General features: G+C 43.3%; 2 protein-coding genes across 3 annotated transcripts in view; one reads left to right on the top strand and one right to left on the bottom strand.

Moving 5' to 3' along the window:
* Window positions 1–17,421, top strand: part of LSP1 (lymphocyte specific protein 1) — a 129,813-nt gene extending 112,392 nt beyond the window's left edge. For both annotated transcript variants that reach the window (XM_068260456.1, XM_068260457.1), the window contains exon 13: window positions 16,764–17,421. The gene's annotated coding sequence lies outside the window, so the exon portion shown is untranslated. The remainder of the gene's footprint in view (window positions 1–16,763) is intronic.
* The window catches only part of PRR33 (proline rich 33), a 30,389-nt gene continuing 13,805 nt past the window's right edge, over window positions 6,014–22,597 (bottom strand). The window contains exon 2 of the mRNA XM_068260455.1: window positions 6,014–7,972. Coding sequence (XP_068116556.1) covers window positions 6,324–7,964 — 1,641 coding nt within the window. The 5' untranslated portion in view covers window positions 7,965–7,972 and the 3' untranslated portion in view covers window positions 6,014–6,323. The remainder of the gene's footprint in view (window positions 7,973–22,597) is intronic.

Raw genomic sequence — 22,597 nt, 5'->3', positions numbered from 1 at the left:
CTTCAGCACTCCAAATGCTGCTTGACTGCATCTAACCTATGTGTCTGCTGAGCTCTGTGGGATATGTAGTTCAAGTCATTTCCATGTGGAAAATCTGTGGGGTTCCAGCCATCTTAGGAAACAGCCATTTTGTTTACCTTCACAATGTACATCTAAGCATTGGATCTGTATTGAGGCTGGTCATACAATGAAAGCTCTTGAGATTTGGAAAACAAGAATGAGAGCCTTGGGCAATCGTTTCCTTACCCACCTTGTATTTCTGCAGCTCAATACATGTTCTTTAACCTTTCATTACTGCTTATCAGGCAATATGGCACATGGCTATCTTATCAATGCTGCATTGGGAGATCTCCTATCCAGTAGGGCAGAATTGTTTAATCTGTGCAATTTCTGAGACGATGGCCTCCCACAACCCTCATCATAGCAGGAATTGATGCAGAGTCGCATGACACACATATACAGCAGCCTTCAGCATCCAGCACTCATTATTACAAGTCCTTGAATCCTCTAATGTTAGCGTTAAATAGGCTGTGATGTTACATTACTTTACAGCAGAGTATAGCCTGAACATCACTGAGCACCAGCGTGTAGGAGGCCACTGACTGTTGTTGGTTGCCTGGGTGACTGCATCATTAGCACCTAACTGGTTCATGAGCCATGGATCCTTATTCACTTTTTTATCCTAAGTTTTCTCCTAGGCAGTATTTTAACTCCTTATCAATACAATGCCTTTTAAGGTGCATACACACGCAAACAACGGGTCCGCCAGACCCTCCCGGCTGGGCGGACATTATTCCGACAGTACTAAGTGTATACACGCTGTTGGCAGACTGATAAGGCTGATTCTGAACGATCTGCTGCGGATCGTTCAGAAACAGCCTGATCGGTCTGCCGAAAGCACGTACACAAGTGCTACTGTCGGCTGAACGTCCGCCCAGCGGGAGGGTCTGGCAGACCCGTTGTTTGCGGAAGTATGGCGTGTGTATGCGCCCTAAAACGGACCCTGAACACAAAATAGAAATCCGAACTTACCTGGGGCTTCCTCCAGCCCCCCGTAGCCAGCGAGGTCCCTTAGCATTCTCTGGGTTCCCTCCACGGTCCTGCTGGCAGGTCCATTAGGTGTGCTACTTCGGCAGAAGTCAAGCGCAGCTGCGGAAGCCCAGCCTGTCCATGTGCCTGGCTCGATCACGCACCCGTTGCCATAAGCGTTCAGTCATTCAAGAACCGTGCTTGCACAGAACCCTCATGTTGACAGGCGTATGATTGCGCTGGGCATGCATGACTTCGGCCAAAGTTGCGTGCTACTGGAGCAATCAGCGGGAGCACGGAGGGGACCCACAGGATGCCGAGTAACCTCGTGGACTACGGGGGTCTGGAGGAAGCCCCAGGTTATTTCAGATTTCCATTTTGCTTGCCTGTTCAGAGTTCTTTTAAGCCACCAGCAAGCAATAAAACACTTAGAATAATTATGACTGCACTTTTTCACCTACTTTTTGGTGCTTTATTTTTTTTTTTTTTAGTCGCAGAGTACTGAAAAGTAAACAGATGAAAAATGATCTCCTAGGTAAAAACTTAGGAGCAAAGGTGAAATGAATAAGGGCTATAGGCCTATATGCAATTAAGTTTTTCTTTCTCCTGAATCTTGTCCTAAGAGATAATTTTTCAGCTTCTTTTTCAGCACTAATTGAAACTGTAATGAAATGCTGTAGTACTATCAAAATTATTTTGAGTATTTACTCATTTGCTGGGGGTTTGAAAGGTGTTATATTGACAAGGTTTGAAAATCTCACCTAGGAGAAAACTCAGGAGAAAAAGTGAATTGCACATCGGCCATGGTGTCCTCACATTTTGTGCCCTAATAGGAGACTCTTCATTTAGCCCACAAGGTACCGAAATTGTGTCCAGCAGGTCGTTCTCTCTCATTCCAACTAGAACAATAATACAAATTCCTCTTTTCCTGATGTTCAGCACCCTCTCTTCTCCCAATCTATGGAATCATCCACTCCCATTCTCCATGTACTGGAGTGCTGTGTGTTGTGTATATATTTTTAGCAGAACCAGCTGTGCACAGAAAGTGTTTTGTGAGAATTGATGCTGTGAAGTTAAAGAATCTAACTCAAGATATTTACAAATGTTTATATTAACAACAACAAAAAAAAAAAAATAAGATTGGTTTAGCTATACAGCTATTAGCTATATTAACTATACAGCCTCTTGTTGTTGTGGTCGTCCTCCATGTCAGTTGCACAATATTTTCTTTTGTGTCTGTTTTGTGCACATTTGCTTAACTGCAGGGGATGCAGAAGTTTCAAACGCACCAGGGCCCTTGGGCCAGAGGTGCCCTCCTTCATTCATCTTATTAGCTTTTTATTGGTGTTATGCTGATTAGGAACACCTCTATATGTGCATTGCATAGTGGTATTCCTTAACAAGCCTCTCACTCTCATTACACCTCTCTGCCACGGCAGCTGTCCTTGGTATGTTTTGGGGCTCCGTATAAATAGTGCTTGGGGCCCCATCTAAGAGTAGCACCAAGGCCAGAAGCTCCTTAGTTACGCCACTGCTTATCTGTATTCCCCAATGGCAGCATGTATTGTTGACAATGACAGTTCAGCAGTAGCATTCCCCCTACTTGTAACTTAAAGGTCAGTTTTTGAAAGCGCACTGCAGGCACGATTTTGTGTCCGTATTCTGTACAGAACCATATGCTGTAGTGAGCAGGTCGTGAAAGCGGACAGAGACGTGTACTCCTGTATGATTTCCCTGCAGTTTTTTCTTCACTTCTTAATGTACGTGGTGTGTACAAAACCAGGTGGCAGTATCCGACTACACAACAACCATATCTAGCATATTTAAAGTGTTGGTGTATTTACTGTAGTGTGTTCAAGAGATCTTCAGGGCTCGTTTCCACTATCGCGAATCTGCATGCATCCAACGCATGCAGATTCGCACATGTAATGCAAGTGGATGGGCCTGTTTCCACTGTAGCGTTGTTGAGGTGCGTTTTTTTTTCAGCGGTAAAAAAACGCACAAAAGAGCCAACGAATTTGCCTGCTAGTGGAATGCATGCGAATCGCCGCTAATGTATTTAATAGTAAAAACGCATGCGTTTGTTACATGCGTTTTTACCCGCGATTTCGCACCTTTTTCAATTTTATTTTGCCCTGGCAGTGTCATGGTTAATTTCGCACGCGAAATCGCGGGTAAAAACGCATGCGGAAACGCATCCGCATGCGTTTTTACAAGCGTCGGAATACCGGCGAAATCGCGTCGCAACAGTGGAAACAAGCCCTTAAACAAAGCCCTGATTAGTAATGTTATATACTTCCATTATTTATTTTCCTCCTTTTTATAATACTGCCATGTCAACTGCAGTATGTGCAGCAAGCTGTTATACAGGACTTACACATAGCTCCCAACTGTCCCTCTTTTGAAGGGGACAGTCCCTCTTTGGGAAATCCCTTTGTCCCTCTTTCTTCCTCTTGTGACCCTCTTTGAAGACTGATGTACAGGTCTGTGTAAATATAGGTATTTTTCTCCTGAAAAGTGTGTTTAGCTGACTCTAAACTTTAGACCCATCAATTAAATTGATATATTTCTTATTTTCAAATGTTAAAGTGAAGGAAAACTACTGATGATGGAAAGGACCAGTGTGGTCTGAATGATAAAACTACATCTTTTGATTCTGTATTCTTTGTGATATGCAGTGGGGGAGGGGGGGGGGATTTGCGGTGGGGCGTGGTTAGAGGTGTGGCCGGGGCGTATCTTAAAGTGTTCCACTTTCTTATCTATAAAAGTTGGGAGGTATGCTTACAGTCAGTTTGATGCTGCACTCTGCTTCAATAAGGTGCTTTCTACAGCTGTAAAATTATTCTTTACAATATTTTTCATCCCTCTACCGATGTGTTGATGATATCTGCAAACACTGGCTTCAGTTCACAAAGGGCTGTTCGATAAAAAAAAATCAGGTCGGTAAAATACCGCATTCAGTATTTTAGACTTTTTTGGGGGGCAATTCATAAAGATTTTCACAAGTGCGGTAGAAGTTCGGTAATTTACCAAAATTATGGCTTCAATTCACAAAAAACTGTTCGGTAACAGTAGAATAGCAGCATGGAGTCTGTTTTGTTGCATGCTGCTCTCCGTGCACTGACAGCATTACAAAAGTACAAGGCATCCCCGACATCCCTTTAGATCAGGGGTGTCCACACTTTTTCGGCTTGTGAGCTACTTTAAAAAATAGCAAGTCAAAATGATCTACCTATGTGCAGTTTTAGGAGCACAATTGTATATACAGAATGGAGAATGTAGTGAGGTCAGGATCTACCATGAAGTCCTTGTGATCTACCGGTAGATCGCGATCTACCTAATGGGCACCCCTGCTTTAGATGCTCATGTTTGTTCTACTCCCTCTGAATCTGCCGATTAGTCTGTTAGTCTTTTTATCAACCTTTTATTTAATTACCACAGTTAAAGCGGAATATAACCCTGCATTTCAACTTTGCTCTAAAACATTATTTACAGCATATTATATGCAAAAAGCATTTTTTTTACTAGACCAGCATTGGAAGGGTTAAACACAGAGGTTTTAAGTTCCGAGCAGACGTTCAGATAGTTACATTCTATTTAGTTATATGTATATATTTAGAAATGTTACACACTCTTTGGCTGCCCTCCAACTCCTTCTCCGTGAGAGAGATGAGTCACAATAAACACTTAGATACATTTGTGTAAACAAAAAGTATCTAACTCAAGTTCGGATGCGTCTGCAAAAATCTCCAGGGACTTTAAAGCCCTGTGTAACCCTTCCATTGCTGGTCTAGTAAAAAAAAAAAAATGCTGGTTGCATATAATATACTGTAAATAATGTTTTAGAGCAAAGTTGAAATGCAGGGTTATATTCCGCTTTATTTAAGATGAACTTCCAAGAAACATTAAACATGCCATGCTTAGGTGATTTCCCCACTAGCTCCTCCGCATCCTCAAACAGGAACCTAAAGGGTTAAACACCTGAAGGGCTGCAGGGGAAATCTCTTTTCTGCCACCTCTCTTCTCTGATGCCTGGGGGGTAAAGAAGCTTGATCCTCCCTAGACGGTATCGGGAGCGTATTACGGGGACTTGCAGGAGATAGAGGCTGTTCCTATTGGGTCTCTGCTCCTATCAGTCATTGGCTACCCCTCTCTGCTTCTGTGGGCAAAATTTATCAACTCATTACCAACAGTTTTTTTTTTTTCTTCAACTGTTTTAACCAGCAGGAGGAACTGTTCTTACAACAGATGTATTGGCTACCTCAGCAACAGCGATTCCCCTCCCACACTGCACTTACTAACTCCTCCTATTCATGACAGTTTAAGAAGGAATCTAGGCTATTTAGTGATTTCTTAAGATGTCTGAGACAGTTCTGCACGTATTTCTAAAAAGCTACCAATATTTTGTCTCAGACACTCTTGATAAATGACCCCCTGTGAGTCATGGGATACCACACTGTTTCTGACACATCAGAGCTGCTAGTAATCACCGCACGTTTCTGGGCTTTACCGCATGTTCTAATCTTCATGAATTGACATTTACGGACATGTGTTGAGGTATTTACCACACAAGCTGGTCATTTACCTCACTGGTCCGTGATTTCTGCTTGCCATGCGGTAACAGCCTTTATGAATTGACATTTCATATAATGTTCTGTAACTTCTGCATTACCGGTAATGCTTTGTGAATTGAAGCCACTGAGTAGAGGCTGATAGTGGCTTATTTATGAAATGTAAACCATGACAGCAGCAAGGTTGTATTTTGATTTGGAAAACAAAACTAAAATCAGTGATGCAAGAAGGTACCTGTACATAGTTTCCTGCAGTCCATGTGCTGTATGACACGATTTAGTGCTTTTTGTTCAGATACTCTTTAATTTTCTCAAAGTTAGGAAGTGTAGGGTAAAGTTTCGTTTTCCTTCTAGGGTTTATTTTCCTATGGTGCTAGTGAGGCAAAAGGATGGGGTGCAGAGAAGGGTCTGTGCTGCAGCTGTATGTAAATAATGGGTCTATGCTGTCTTTTTCTATCCAGTGATATCAATAATGCAAAATATCTGCATTATTGATTAGGTTCTGCTTTGAAGGTTTATGTGAATGAATTATTCTTTAAAATATACTTCTCTATGTCTGCATAATCTTACCTATAAATGTGTGCGTATTAACCCTTTAACGCTTGGACACAGCACATACTATCATATATTCTTATGTAGTGTAGGGAGAGCACACAAGAGAATACTACAGTTTCAGAACATTCTGTATTCTGGGATTAGTAAATGGAGAATCATTTACTTTATTCAACTTGTTGTGACATTTTCACCATCCACTGCATTCTCCTGTGCCTTGTTTTCCTGCTCGGCGTCCTCTGCTCGAAGGCTCCATCCTGAAGCCGTCCTGTTGAACGTGCTGGTGGGTGCTTTGTCTGCGATGCGGCGGTGGAAGAAGGCGGTGACTTTCCGCAGGGGCTTGGATGCTGCCTCTTTTAGCTTTCTTGCATCAAATCTAGGTCGATGCAGGAGGAGAGGTAAACGAGAACGCAGGAAAGGAAGTGAAGGGGGTGCTTGTGTTGATCCTGATGTTGGTCCAGATTTCTCTGGACCCTTAGATGTTGTCATGTGATATAACAATGCATCCCACATCTTGTTGGCTCGAAGCCCTTTGCTTGGTTGAGTCCCCCCAGCACCAGTTCCTGTGCCCTCTGCTGTTTTCTCATTTTTTTCTTCAGCCTTTTGTGGCTCTGGAAATGTTTGCTCTTCAGGCTCAACTACAAGGTGCTTCATCAGTCTTGCCCACCCTCCTCCAGGCTTCTTCCTGGGTGGTTTTGGCCGTTCTGGAGTCTTTAATATGTTTTCCTCTGAGATGGTAACTTTCAGACTGGCGGATTTATCAGTTTGTGAAGGTGTCTTCTTGGGTGTTTCAACAGTTTTTGGTGGACTAGTATCTACAGGAGGAAGCGTTTTGCTTTTAACCTCTGAAATCATTGGAAGGCCACCATCTGTAGTGTGGGCGGCTATGGGGATCTGATTCATATCTGTTTTCCCTGAATCAAAAGCTGATCTACTGCATGGAAGTTCTGCAACCCTTGAACATTCTAATACCCCTGAACTATTTGTCACTTCTGCAGATGGAGCTTGCTGTGGTGTTTGCTTGTTCTCTAAATTCACAGAAATACAACTAATAGATGTGTAAGTTGACTTTTCTTGATCAGGTAAAGGGCTCTTGAGTGAGGAATGACCACTCTCTGCACTTGAGACCATTGTGTTGTTCTGACTTTCATTTATTACCTCATCTTTATTTGGAGGTATAAGTCTAGGGCACTCTGGTTCTGAATCGGGCACAAGAATAACAGGGAGGTCAGAAATTTGAATGAGGGGTACTGCTGGCTGTTTAGTCGGTGTTGGACTGAAGGCAACATGTCTTGGTGTGCAAGGTCGTGGACTGACATTGGCATACGCTCTTTGTGATGTAGGGTCAGAGGCGCTACCTCCTGGAGGAAACAGGAAAGGATTGTCTTGAGTACTAGATCCAGATGGGCGAGGTGAAGGTGTGTCAGGAATTGGACTTGGACTTAGATACTGGTTTATAATTTGTTGCTCACACACAGTGAAGGTAAAGGTGTGCTGTTTAGGATAAGGGGAGGGCACTCGGTGGGTAATTCCCTTGATCTGAAAGCGAGGAGGTAGATTAATTTGAGGAGGCAGGTGTTTCTGTTGACCAGCGGGTTCAGGACTTTCCAAATCGCCTTCATTGACTGGGGAGAGTGTAGAACGGAAGGCCTTCGGGGTCTGTGTTGGAGGTGGTTGTGCTCCAGCTCTCTTTGCAGCTTTCCGCAGGAGGCGCTGGAGGCGAGCATTGTCTTTGCCGGGCTTCGGAGCTAATGGAGGTGGTGCAGGAGAAGGAGGTCCTGGGTCCTCCAGGGGTGTCACGGTCAGCAGCATCGTGACTCCTGAAAGAAAAAAGGCAGACAGCGTTGTCATCAAAATACTGTATATTGTAGTTATTGTACATTATAGGCCTAAACAAAGGTTCCCCCAAACTGTAGCACACAAGTGATCAGTTTGTATCAGCCCACCACAAGCAACAGCCAACTCTATACAGAGAGGTGGAACACACAGCAGGAAGTTATTGAGTTTGAAAAGAGAGTGTACTGCTTTCAGTGTATGCTAGCAAGCTAACAAGACTGCACTCAACCGGATGGGAACCATGCTGCAATTAAGTGGAGGGTCAAGATGGAGATCAGGGAAAATAACCTTATAGCAGTTTACAAATAATAAAATATTATGACATCTTGGCCCATTTGCAATTAGTTTTTTTCCAAGTTGATATTTTCACACCTTGTCATTAAAATGCCCTTTAAACACTTAGCAAGCAAGAAAACACACAATATCAGTTTGACAGTACTTTTTCTACCACTTTAGGTTTTTTTTTTAATTATGAAATGCTAAAAAGTTATGTAAAAAGATGAAAAATTATCACCTAGGAGAAAACACAGGAGAAAAAAGTGAATTTCATATGGGCTCCTGTGTTTTTAATTTAAACGACTGTAAGGGTCAGTTCACATATGTACAGTATATCATGCTGACATATGTATCAGCACAAAGCAATATATCTTTAGCACTCCATGCCGATCATCAAATGACTGGAAGCTCATCTACTATCTGGAAATATGTGCCAGGCTACAGTGCACCAGACCTCAAGGATCTGCTGTGAAAAGGTCCATACAAAAGGAAAGATCCATGCCACCTGACAACTTCCTGTCTAATGACCACAGTGTGGGGGCTGCTGTGACAAATCCCTCAGATTTACACTGTAAGCAAGTGTGCAAGGGACTCCAGGGAGCCCCTGACCAGTCAAGCAGGGATGTTTATCTGCACCCCACCAGGCCAGGGGATCGCTAAAGAGTTCCTGCGGTACTTTGCAAGGAGAGAGCGACGAAATAGCCTGCACATGGCCACAACAACATGTTAAACAGATTTGAGGGCACTCCCACACTCATGAGTTGGTTTTTTTTTTTCCTGTATGTTACCAGCTCCTATAGCAGGTTGTGGAATTCTTATGGCTTTGGGGGAAGTGGGGGTTCATGATTTTTTTTTTTTTTTCCCTTTTCCCTGCTTTGCACAAAGCAGAAGATATTGAGCAGCATGGAGACTTCACTGGCAGGGAGAAGTCCAGCAAGTACCGTATGTTCAGCTGGCCAATGAATTAGGCATGCAGTAGGCTGCTGCACCCAGCAGTAATGAATGTAAAGGGTAGCACAGCTCACTGCAGTCTTTCCGAATCCACACCAGTGTGTTTACGGGCTGTCACCATATAAAAAGTGAACTGTAATCCACTCCCACCTCTGAGGCTCTGCAGATGGCCATGGAATGCTGGATGTACTAGATAGTCTTTTGCATTCTGTGGAAGTATAAATATTAATCTATCTTGATTGTACAATCTCACCAGTTTCACTTAGTAAGAGAGAATGTTTCAAACTACTCTCGGACTGTTGAAATACTACATAGATGAGGTAAGACTTTACAATCAAAACTGGTTTGAGGTTAAAATCAACGTTGTATGGTATATGACCAGCTATATGTTTAGGGTTCCTCAAGCATGAACAAGGTCATATGAAAAGGCACAGATGTTCTGGCACCCTAGACTTTGCCCTCCATGAACCTACAAATTCCCACCAAACTGCACCGCAAGTATGCTGGTTGGCCTTCTCCCCTACTTCCTTTGCCCATCATAGGTAGCTACAGATGCCCCTTAGGATAAGGTAGCCAAAGGTACCCTCAGTATTAAGTAGCTAGTGGTGCCTCCGACTGAAGGGAGATCTCTTCAGTGGAATGCCAAGAGCTGGGTGAAAAACCTCTCATTTACTCTCTGCTCTGCATTCTACATGGGGAAGGAGGGAGGGAGGCACTGTGGGAGGGGAGTGAGCTGCCTTTCCATCATCAGGCACCTGTAGGCCTGTGCCTACAGTGCCTTGTGAAAAATCCAGCCCTGAATAGCAATGCTGAGGAGATTCTCGTGATCAGTTTGATCAGTTGATAGACCTGTAAGACTCTGATGTATTGGTCATGATCATGTGTTTTAACCAGGAAGTCATGACAGCAAATTAGAACCTTAGAAATCTATCAGCTGATCAAACTTTTTCACATGTTTCCCTATGAGTTCTCCTAAGCATTGCCATCAGTAGTCTTAGCACAGATAATTTCTCAGAAAATATTGCATCATGACTCCTGTTTTTGTGGACACCTAAGTTAAACTCCATGTACTTTTATGTAGACCGTGTTCAATCAGCAATAGCGATGAAGCCATAATCGCTGGATTCACAAAATGTGTTGAGTACAAACTGAAGAACATGCAAAGTAAAAAAGATGTAAGCCCCTCCTTCTTAAGTACTAACAAGAATGTGAAACCCATTCACTATAAGGGCATTTATCTATAAATGATATCCCTAACACATAGGGTAATACAAATTCAAAGTGATATTCAATGGAAAAAATGCTGGTATCTTCATTAACGGGTATTGTGAACAATGTATATTGTAAACAGTTTTTATGTTCATTGTATGTGATTGAAATAGAATAAATACAATGATTTGATGTTACAGATAACCTATACAGTGATTATTTATTTTTTTTTAAAGAGAACCTGAGGTGGCATTTCATTAAGTTAGTGGGGCACAGAGGCTGGTTGGGCACACTTACACCAGCCTCTGTTGCCCCATCATGTGCCTCAAAGACCCCCCTGCTCGCCGCTATAGACCCCGCAGTGCTGGCGACACGCAGCGCGTCGCCAGCACAATGTTTACCCTAGCGCTGTCTGTCAGCGCCACTCCCCCGCCTCCTCCGCATCGCCGCTACCCGCCCTCGTCCCTTCCCTCCAATCAGCGGGAGGGAATGGACGCGGGCGGGTAGCGGCGATGCGGGGGAGCGGCGCTGACAGGCAGCGCTAGGGTAAACATTGTGCTGGCCACACGCTACGTGTCGCCAGCACTGCGGGGTCTATAGCGGCGAGCAGGGGGGGTCTTTGAGGCACACGATGGGGCAACAGAGGCTGGTGTTAGTGTGCCCAACCAGCCTCTGTGCCCCACTAACGTAATGAAATGCCACCTTGGGTTCTCTTTAAAGAAATGGAAATTGAAGATGTTATAGAAGTCAAATTGCAAATATGTAGCTGAGCAATTGACTGGAGATAACACATTGCAAATGTTTAAGATTTGATGCATTACCGTATTTTTCGGACTATAAGAAGCTCCTGACCATAAGACACACCAAAGTTTTTAAAGGACAAAAACCGGTGAAAAAAATATATACTAAACCTGGTGCATCCATGGTGACAGGGCATCTTGTGGATTATGCCTCCTTTGTACCTCATGCCCCCTTGTACCCCTTGTCTGCCTGTGTCCTCCTCTGTCCTCGTGTCCCCCATGTTTCTGCCACTGTCCTCTATGCCCCTTTGTGTCCCCCTGTGGGTTGGAGGTTCGTATTGGCAGGCGTTTACAAGTCAAGAACTCCCTGTATTTGGACTATAAGACGCAGTGACTTTTTTTCCCCCACTTTTGGGGGAGAAAAAAATGAGTGTTATAGTCCAAAAAATACAGTATTTGTTGCAAATAGTGTGCAGTTTAGAACTGGACTAATGAAAGCATTTGCTATTGATTCTGATTAGCATAGACCCATTCCAAGCTATATACAAATTGCAATAGAATATAACAAGTCATAAAAATGATCCTCTCATTGATGATCTCTACAACTGTAGAGCTGTTTAAAAGACAACTGAAGTGAGGTATAAGGGGCTGCCATATTTATTTCCTTTTAAACAATACCAGTTGCCTGGCAGTCCTGTTGATCTTTCATGCATCAGTAATGTCTGAATCACACACCTGAAACAAGCATGCAGCAAATCCAGTCAAAATTAAAGGGTACCCAAGGTGACATGATGAGATAGGCATGTGTAAGTACAGTGGCAAGCAAAGAAATAACTATGCTGTGCTCCTTTTTATTCCTTTTTCTGCCTGAAGGAGATACACATAAGTTGAGCAAGTGATGGTTTCTCTCCAGTAGGGACCTAGTTGGACTATAGTGTAACACTCACTGATAAGGATTATGACAGGAATAGATTAAAAAAAAAGGTCAATAGGTAATTTCAATCTGCTACATATGCCTTTAACAACAAAAATAATTCTTAGCAAAATATGTATTCATCATGACCTTCTAGTCCAATTCAACAAATTCAAAAACAAGGTCAATAGTTCATATATTGTAAGATGTGATGGATGTCGCCTGTCGGGAACGGTATCCGATCCTTGGGTGTCATTGCTGGGCTGGCCAGCACAGATGCAAGTCACAAATTTAGCTGACGATGCATTCTGTTGCTATGCGGAATTGCAACGGAGAGGCATGTGCATGATGTTACATGGTGGGCGAGAAGCGTTGTGCACAGTAGAATGGGTCGGGGGTAGCTAGCCTCAGTACACATGCTTGATTATCGGTTGAGGCGGCCATTATCGGCTACCTCAGCCATCTTTAGTCAAGTGTGTATACAAGGCTTTAACTTCAGGGACACTGAAAGACTGTGGCACATACTGTATGCAATTAACTTTTTCTCCTGCGTTTTCTCCTGGGAGATCATTTTTCATTTTCTATTTAAAATATACCTAAAAGTAGGTGGAAAAGTGTTATAAACATTATTTTGAGTGGTTTTTTTTGTTTGCTGGTGTCTAAAAAGGCATTTTATTCACTGGTTTGAAAATGTCACTTATGAGAAAACTTAGGAGACAAAGTTAATTGCATATGGGCCTTTATGGCCTCAATGCAATTCACTTTTTCTCCTGAGTTTTCTCATAGGAGAGAATTTTCTTATTCTCTTTAAAATAACTTATAAACAATTTTACAATTGAAAAGGTAACTACAAGTTGGTGAAAAGGTACTGTCAAAATTATTTTTAAAGAGGATATGTAGATTAAAAAATCCCTCTGGGGGATACTTGCCTCCAGAGGGGGAAGCTTCTGGATCCTAAGGAGGCTTCCCCCGTTCTCCTCCGTCCCACCGTTAGCCTACCCGGGTCCCCGAAGTGCGGTGTGGTAAAAATTTGCTTCTAGTCGCTCCTCCTTCGGGCTAAGGCGGAAATGGCAAAACCCGATCGATCCACTCTACTGCGCAGGCGCGAGTCCTTTTGTAGAGCGGATACGATCGGGCTCGACTATTTCTGCCTATCTTGAAAGAAGAGCCGCTACTGCTCCTGCGCAGGATCAAAGAGGTAAATAAATCCTGTCTTGTCAGGCTTGTCGGGGGAGGATTCCTGGAGGATTCAGGGAAGCCAGCGCTGGATTGCCTGCAGGGGATGGGGAAGCCTCATTGGGACCCTGAGGCTTCCCCATCCTGAGGTAAGTATCCACCAGAGTGTTTTGTTTTTTTAATACAGAGGCTCATATGCAATTCACTTTTTCTCCTGACTTATCACCTAGGTGATATTTTTAAACTTGTCAATAAGATGCCTTTTAAGCCACCAGAAAGCAAGAAAATACTTAAAATAATTTTGATATTAGTTAATCACCTCCCTTTTTTTTACTATTTTAGTTGAAAACTGCTGGAAAGTTATTTTAAATTGAAGATGAAAAATTATTTCTCAGGAGAAAACTGAAGGGAAAAAGTGATTTGCATTTGGGCCAGAGTCTCTTTAGTATTTTCTTGCTTGCTGGTGATTTTAAAGGCATTTTATGACAAGGCCCCGTATGCAATTCACTTTTTCTCCTGAGTGATATTTTCACACCTTGTTATAAAATGCCTTTTAAAGAGGCACTGAAGCGAACTAATTTTGCCCATTTTACCTTATAATTCGCTTCAGTGCTCTCATGACAAGTAAACCGCCGCAAAACGAGGGCTGCAGAGCCCCCAAATCCATCCGCAAATATCCACGACCAACTTGGTCGTGGATTTTGCTGCTCTGAGAGGCAGAGCTATGAGCTTTAGCTCTGCCTCTCTTGCCATCAATCGCCGCACGGATTGCCGCCTCTCCCCGCCCCTCTCTGTGAAGGAAGAGTGAGAGGGGCGGGCAGAGGCGGCAATGCGCCACGATTGACATCAGAAGGGGCAGAGCTAAATCTTAAAGCTCTGCCCCTTCCAGGAAATGCCAGCTGGATTGTCCCCCGGGATTTGGGGGCTCTGCAGCCCTCGTTTAGCGGCAGGGACGCTGCGGTTTACTTGTCATGAGAGCGCTGAAGCGAATTATAAGGTAAAATGGGCAAAATTAGTTCGCTTCAGTGTCTTTAAATCCCAGCAAGCAAGAAAATACTCTGAATAATTTTGATAGCAGTTTTTCACCAACTTGTAGGTGCTTTTTCAATTGTAAAATGCTCTAGGGCTGGAACCCACAGGAGCGCTTTTGGCAGCGTTTTGGCAGCGCTGCGATACGCTAGCGTTTTGCCAAAACGCTCAGCTGATGTTAATGGATGGGGCAACTTCCACAGGAGCGTTTGCGTTTCCCAGAAACGCAAACGCAGGACATGCAGCATTTTGGGAGCGTTAGCGCTTCAATGTAAAGTATTGAAACGCTAGCAGAAACGCTCAGCAAAACCTAAACTGAGCGGTTCTGCTAGCGTTTTGCGGTTCAGCACACTGTAACAAAATGAAAAATAATTCACAGGACCAATCAGGATAAAAACGCAAAACGCAAAACGCTAGGCACCCGCTGGGGAAAAAAATACACTGTTGCAAAACGCGACCGAAAACTCGCATGAATCAGCTTGCAAACCGCTCAGGCAAGACGCTAGCGGTTGCGTTTAGCGTTTGCGGTTTGCAGTGGGTTCCAGGCCTAAAAGTTATTTTATTTTAAAGAAAATATGAAAATTATCTCCTAGGAGAAAACTCAGGAGCAAAAGTGAATTGCATATGGGCCAAGGACCCATATGCTATTTACTTTTCTCCTGCATTTTTTTTCTAGGAGATAATTTTTCATCTTAAATTTAAAATAAGTTTTTAGCACTTTGCAATGGATAAAGTACGGTAGGTGAAAAATTACTCTCAACATTGTTTTGCTTGCTGGTGGTTTAAAAAGCATTTTATTTACAAGTTGTGAAAATATCACCTACCGTAGGAGAAAACTCAGGAGAAAAGGTGAATTGCATATGGGCCTATGAGTTATATGAGGCAATACAACATTAAGCTTACTTTTTTAGCTAAGTCATTTTCAGAAGTAGAAGGATAAGTCATTTTCAGAAGTAGAAGGATAGATACAAATGTTTATCTTATCAGTTTATTTTCACCTCCGATTTCCGCTAGGTCAAACACCTGATCTGCATATGCTTGTTCAAGGTCTATGGCTAAAAGAATTACAGGCAGAGGATTAGCAGGGCAGCCAGGCAATATGCATTGTTTAGACGGAAATACATATAGCAGCCTCCATATCCCGCTCACTTCAGTTGTCCTGTAAGAAAAATGAAAATGGCAGTTCCCATATGCATCTCACTTCTAGGTTCAGTACAGGCTTACATTTTACCTGCTAATCCTGCCCAATAAATGACAGACTATAGAACAAACAGTAGCTCTTAATTGTCCCCTTTTTTATAGGGACAATCTGTTAGGAACCCAATCCCTCGGTCTCTTTCTCCTCCATGTGTCCCTCTGTACAGATCTATGTAAATGTATGTATTTTTCTACTGAAACATGTATTGATTGACTATAAACGTTGTTACCATCCATTAACCACTTAAATACCTGCGGCCTCTGCTCCCTTAAGGTCCAGAGACCGCTGGTACAAGAAACGGCGGAATAACTACCAATCGCCGCACATACCTGTCGCAACCGCCGTCCATGCCGCGAACCTCAGGCCACACACTCTGCAGTCTCTATGAAGGCAGAGTTCCTATGAGCCAGTCATGAGCCGATTTTAATGACAACAAAAATAAAAAACAGCGCTCACACTAATTATAATCTCAATTCCAAGTAAAATATCTTATCATCCACTAGGTGTCAATGTATCACTTGTGGGCTATAGATACTCCCTACAACATACATAAATCCTTCAACAGACACTATTAAAAGTGATGATATAGTCCACAGACTAAAAACAATTCTGTTTCAATCGTTCATGAGGCTTGCGCTTCTGTTCAGAAATGAGTAAATTTCCACAAAAGTTCAACATAGGTTATTCAGCAGCGCTTCCTTATGTTATTCCTCCACCAGATATCAGTCACCCATCAGGAGTGCGACTCACCTATTTTATATGCTACGATCACAGTAGCATATACATTTGTGGGGCATTAAATAGGTTCCCCTCACCTTCCACGACACATCTGCAAGAGAGCTGCAGCGGGGAGACGGCGGCGAGATAAGCAGGAGCAGCGAGAATGCATAGCGTCGGTGAACTGAAATCTACGCCCTGGCAGCCAAATCAGTATCAAAACGGAGCGTAGATTTCAATTAACATCGTCCTTAACCGGTTAAATTGATATATTTCTTGTCAAATATTAATATGGAGAAAAATGAACCAGGATAGAAAGGACCAGTGTGGTATAAATTCTTATACAATTTTTTCTTATGAAATATATGGTATGTGTGATTAGGGGTGTGGCAGATGTGTGATTAGGGGTGTGGCAGATGTGTGATCACTGATTAGGGGTATGGCAGGGGTGTGGCTTGTGTCCCTCTGTCTTATGTCAAAAGGTTGGGAGTTATGCTATAGAAGAGGGCATGATCTGCTGGGAACATGTGATTAACTATGGCTTTCCTCTCGTTCTTCTCTTTCAGAATCCTGATATGATTTTTCGCAGAAGAATGTGCACAAATATTCCATAAAGTTCCAAAATGTTACAGAAACAGATTGTGAAGCCATGTTGCCTTATCTTACCTCTGTCCCATCAGTCCAATATTCCTGCCTCTTACTGCAAAATCTTTGGAATCTCTGTACTAATGTGATACAAGTTGAAGAAACAGCTGTGCAGTGAAAAGATTTGCTTAACGTGCTATGTCTATTTGTCTATGCACTACCGCTGGTAAATCTGTGTACGGGAATTGTAATTTGTTCCTACTTTGCATCTTCCCAGCCTACAGGTATTTGTGAATTAAGGCTTCATCTGTAAAAGACCCACTCGTTTCTGATGGCTATATTGTTAATTCTCTCTATGCCGCTTCAGTATTCTCTGTTAGGTAAACAGCTTTCCCTTCCTCTAACCACATGCAACAATTGCAACCTCAGCTAAAAAGCAAAAAGGCATAATGGGGCAAACTGGACCAATGAGCAGCTGAGCTGCCGGTTCTGCACATTTTAGTATACAGCAATGCTACTGGCCCAGCGAGGATCATGGGAAATCTATAGTGCATGTCATTAGCCACCCACATGATTAAATTGCCCTGGGTCTTTTTTATGTACTTTTTATGCTTTATAAATAAAATACATGAAAAAAAAACATAATTTGTACTGATTTTGTGTGGGTTTATGTCTACACATGGTGGAAATGTAGCACAAAAGTGTGTATATTTTTATTTTCTGACCAGGGAGTCAAACTCATGACCTCATGCTTCTCAGCCAGAGGCAGTACCTCAGGACAATATCCGCAGACTAAAGTGTAATTTTAAATGTAGTTATACCAAATGTATCGGGGGTAGCTAAAGATCCGGCATGCCGGATGTTTATCAGACACTGTGTGGCCACTGTACATATGCTGGTTTGAGTCACGATTCTCAGCCGAACCAGTCTTTATTGTCCTCCAATGCTGAGTTGAAACCAGCATGTGTACATAGCTAGGACTCCAGTAAGGTTGACTAGTATGCTGCCTAAGCTCACTGCTTCTAACGTGAACAACATGGTCAGACTTAAAAGCTGGTCATCCCCCACTCCAGCCTCCACTACCCACTTAACTAAACACAGTCTCACAAATAGTTGAGTGTGACTTTATTCGGTTGGAATCCAGCTTTTGGCCATTTGTTGTAGTCATACATACATACATACATACATACATTATTTAGGGTTTCTGTTGCCTCAAACAATCTTCAGTTCTCCTTTTGGCAGTCAGCCTAATGAGTTATGACTGGGGTACCGGTATTTTCAATCAGTTTGCTATAATTTCAACTTGCATCTGTGCAACATTTTGCTCAGAGGTTTCGTTGTTTGTCTCCATCTTGCTCCTCCCCATCCTCTTAGGAAAAGCCCACATCCTGATGTCCAGCCTCCATCTCCCATGTTTACAAAAATCTGAAGCCTGATACCTCAGTACCAAGCCCAGTGCACATACTAGATGGAACTTAGCCGAGACTTGTGGCCGTCTTAGTTGAGAATCTAGTACGTACAGGTATCCCACAAAGTCGGCACGCCAGAACTTGAAGTGATGTCAACATATTGCTCCATCACACACCATGCGTTGCCCCTCCTCCCCTCCCCTAGCAACAGTATATGCTGCTTGGCTATAGTATGGTCGGTATGAATGTATGAATATACACTGTAAAACAATCCTGTGATGGGAAGGAGTGGTAAAATTTGGATACTTTCCTCAGCAGTGGGAAGCCTCTGGATTGTCCAGAGGTTTCCCAGATCCTTTTCGAGACCACCGTTCCTGCACTGGACACTCTTCTTCTTCTGGCAGCACTTCCGGCTGTCCATTAGCGCATCTGGACTGGGCAAGCACGAGTGAGGTCCACATATGCCCAGTAGAACAAAGTGCTTGTGAACAGAGGAAAAAAGCTGTGTCTGGGTAGCTTTAACTGGGCATGCATGGTCTTTACTCATGCATGCACAATCTGGAGTGGGCTTGTGCCTAGTAGGAGTGCGGTCACAAGAAACCTACTATTATTATTTAGTATTTTTATAGCAGACATCTGAGGCCTGGAACAAATCGCAATCGCTAGCATTCTGTATGAGCGTTTTGTAAGCGATTTGATGAGTTTTCTGACGATTTTGTTAGCGATTTTAAAAAGTATAAGCGTTTTGCCAGCGATTGTGTAGCGGTTTTAATTTTGATTGGTTCTGATTGGTCATTTAAATTTTTTTAAAGTGTGCAGTAATTTCAAAATGCTAGCAAAATTGCTCTGTGTAAGTTTTGACGAGCGATTACACCAGCGTTTATATACTTTACATTGCAGAAACGCTAAACGCTAAAAATGCTGCATGCCCTACGTTTGTGTTTTTTGCTAATCGCAATCGCTCCAGTGGAAGCCATCCATTAACATTAGCTGAGCGTTTAGGGAAATCACTAGGATTTTGAATCGTTAAATGCTCACAAAATCGCTCTAGTAGGTTCCAGCCCTAATGCAGGGCTGTACAGAGTATATATTGTCTTGTCACATAACTGTCCTTCAGAGGGGCTCACAATCTAATCCCTACCATAGTCCTATGTCTATGAATGGATCGCAGTCTAGGGCCAATTTTAGGAGAAAAACAGTTAATTTATCTGCATGTTTTTGGGGTGTGGGAGGAAACCAGAGTGCATGGAAGAAACCCACGCAGACATGGGGAGAACATACAGGGCAGGAACACACTAGGCCGAAACATTAGCATTGCGGAAAACGCAGCGTTAACGCACATAATGCAAGTTAAGGGGCTGCATAAAAAAGTAGATGTTTGCATTCTGCAATGTGCATTTTTAAAAACGCAAGACTTTCTGCATATTTTTCCAAGACGCATCTAAAATGCACATAATGAAAACCAATGGTGACGCAGAGGTATTGCGTTTTAGTGCATTTACAAAAAAAAAACAGTTTGATTATGTATTTCCGCTTCCTGTTGACTTCTGAGTGATTAGCATAAAATGCATATCAAAGCCGCATACAAAACGCATATGCATTTTTTTTAATGTGCAAAATGCAAATGCATAAAAAAAAGGTTTTTCTTGGCATAAAAATGCAAGAAAAACGCATGTGTGAAATGCAAAACGCATATGCACTCAAAACACACTTAAACGCACAAACGGCAAAACGCTACCTTTCACGCACTGCCTACTGTGTTCCCACCCACAAACTCCATGCAGATAGTGCCCTGGCTGAGATTCAAACCGAGGACCAAGCGCTACAAGGCTCTTGTCAAATAGGTTTAGAGCAGAGGTGTCAAACTCAAATACAAAGTGGGCCGAAATTGTACACTGGGACCAAGTTGCGCGCCAACCTCAATGTCTACTGCCCACCATCTTCCATTATAAAGTTCCCAGGTGTCTAATGCCCCCCCCCCCTCCAACTCCTATACAGCTTCCTGGTGTCTAGAGGCCCCCACCCTCCCCTACACAGTTCCTTAGTGTTTAGTGCATTTCCCCTACCTCCCCCATATGGCTTCCCTGCTATTCTAGGGCGTCACATAAAATATAGCTTCCCTGGTTGTCTAGAGTTGCCCAAACATAATGCAAAGTGGGGAAACCACTTGAGGGCCAAATTTAATGGCTCTGAGGGCCATATTTGGCCCGCGGGCCGGAGTTTGACATGTATGGTCTAGAGCAGGGGTCTCAAACTCAATTTACCTGGGGGCAGCAGGAGGCAAAGTCAGGATGAGGCCTTTTTCACACACAAAAAAGTCCTTAAAATGTAATTAACAGTTTTAATTATTTCTTCTGAACATAAAGTGTCCTACCTTATAGTTCGTTGCAGTGCTCCCATTACAAGTAATCCGCCGTGTCCCCACCGCAAAACAAGGGCTGCAGAGCCCCCAAATCGCCTGGGGGGCAATCTGCCGGCATTTCCTTGAAGGGGCAGAGCTTTCAGCTTCAGCTCTGCCCCTCCTGACGTCAATCACGGCGGATCGGCGCCTCTGCCCACCGCTCTCACTCTTCCTTCACAGAGAGGGGCGGGAAGAGGCGGCGATCCGTGCGGCTATTGACGTCAGGAGGGGCAGAGCTACAGCTGGAAGCTCTGCCCCTCAGCGCAGTCGTGGATGTTTGCCCGGGGGATTTGGGGGCTCTGCAGCCCTCGTTTAGTGGCGGGGATGCGGCGGATTACTTGGGAGCACTGAAGCGAACTATAAAGTAAAATAGTTCGCTTCCGTGTTGCTTTTGCCGGCGCGGGCCACAAAATATTGTACCGAGGGCCGCTAATGGCCCGCGGGCCGCGAGTTTGAGACCCCTGGTCTAGAGGGACCCAGGGCTGGATCGGTGGGCTACAGGATGATCGGAGAAGCCTTCAGACCATCCAGAGGCTTTCCACTACTGAGGTAAGTATTTTTTTGTTTCAGCTATGCTTTAACTACTGGCTTTAAATAATAATACAATCCTCCAGCTGCACTATATTTATGGTGCCCATACATGGTACAATAGAAATGTTCAATATTCCTGTTTATTCGACCAAAATTATCGTATGGAATGGAAGTAAAAAATAATCCTTTTTTTTAGAAAAACGAACACCACTACTATTCCAAGCCAGAATGTAATATGTCAGCCTCATGAAGACTCCATTTGTCAGTGTGTAATGACACAAGATAATATCTGTGATTCTCATGAAGATTGGCCGATTTTAATAACTACAGCTAATTTAAAGGAATAACACTTTTTGCATTTTTTGTGCAATGAAGATTTTGAAGATTTCAACTTTTTTGAATTGCAAAATACTGTTGTAGAATCTTGAGATGCAGACTATCCTTACTAATTTAACAAGTGTCCGAAACAAGCATGGCTAGCATGATCTCAACTGGGACATCTTCTGTTTGTTGCAGCTGAGCTGCAGCCAGACAGTGTTGAATTCCCTGCATGCACGTCGCTGCAAAATGTTGCATGCATTTGTAATGAGTGTCCTACTGCCAAAATTATTTTGAGTATTAGCTTGCTGATGGTGTAAAAGGCATTTGCGATGGCATAACCAGGGGCAAACGCAAGATTTTTAAGGGGGGGGGGATTCCTGAAAGGTCCAGAAGCACTTATGTCCCCGAGTGCTTCCGAATACAGGTGGCTCCATACTGCCCATGCACAAAAGTGCGCTGGCGTATTACGGAGCTGCCTATCTTTGGAAGTACTCAAGGACACAAGTGTTTCTGAGGGCTTCTGGAAGCAGCAAGTTTGAACAGGGGACAGCGCTGGAACAACTCCCCGAGAGAGGAACGGGAGATAGACTTAGTTTGGACAATTCAGTGGAATATGTCACATAGCACAAGCGATACCCATATGATGCAGGGATATATGCATCTGCGGAAGATGGCGGCGCTATATAAATACGAAATAATAATAATTTGCCTCACCGGGATTGCACTTTTATTTAGCTTTCCTGTATGACAAGAAGACACCCAGCACTAGGGGAAGAGGGAAACAAAGGTGAATGAGGGAGGGCTGGTGCAAACAAAGAGGGCTTCTGAGCGTTTTTCAAATCAACATTGATTTGAAAAGCGCTTGGCTAATGTTACCCTATGAGGGTGTTCCCACAGCAGCGTTGCGATTTTTTCAAAATCGCAGGAATACCACATGTAGCATTTTTTTGAGTGATTCATTCAGAAATCGCTCTGAAAATCGCACTCACTAATTGCTAGCGATTGCTATTGTGATTTTGGCGTGCACTAGCCCAGAGAGAAGAGGAGTGGAGAGAAATTGAGAATAGCCTGAGATGGAGCATTATCTGTATTGCAGTCCCACATCACACAAAGGCTACTTGCCTGTAATAGGACTCATGTCCCTGCCAGTCTC

This window comes from Hyperolius riggenbachi, chromosome 11 (assembly GCF_040937935.1).
Source record: "Hyperolius riggenbachi isolate aHypRig1 chromosome 11, aHypRig1.pri, whole genome shotgun sequence".
Classification (NCBI taxonomy): domain Eukaryota; kingdom Metazoa; phylum Chordata; class Amphibia; order Anura; family Hyperoliidae; genus Hyperolius; species Hyperolius riggenbachi.
The sequence above is the reverse complement of the archived record's forward strand: the minus strand, read 5'-3'. Positions and strand labels throughout refer to the sequence as shown.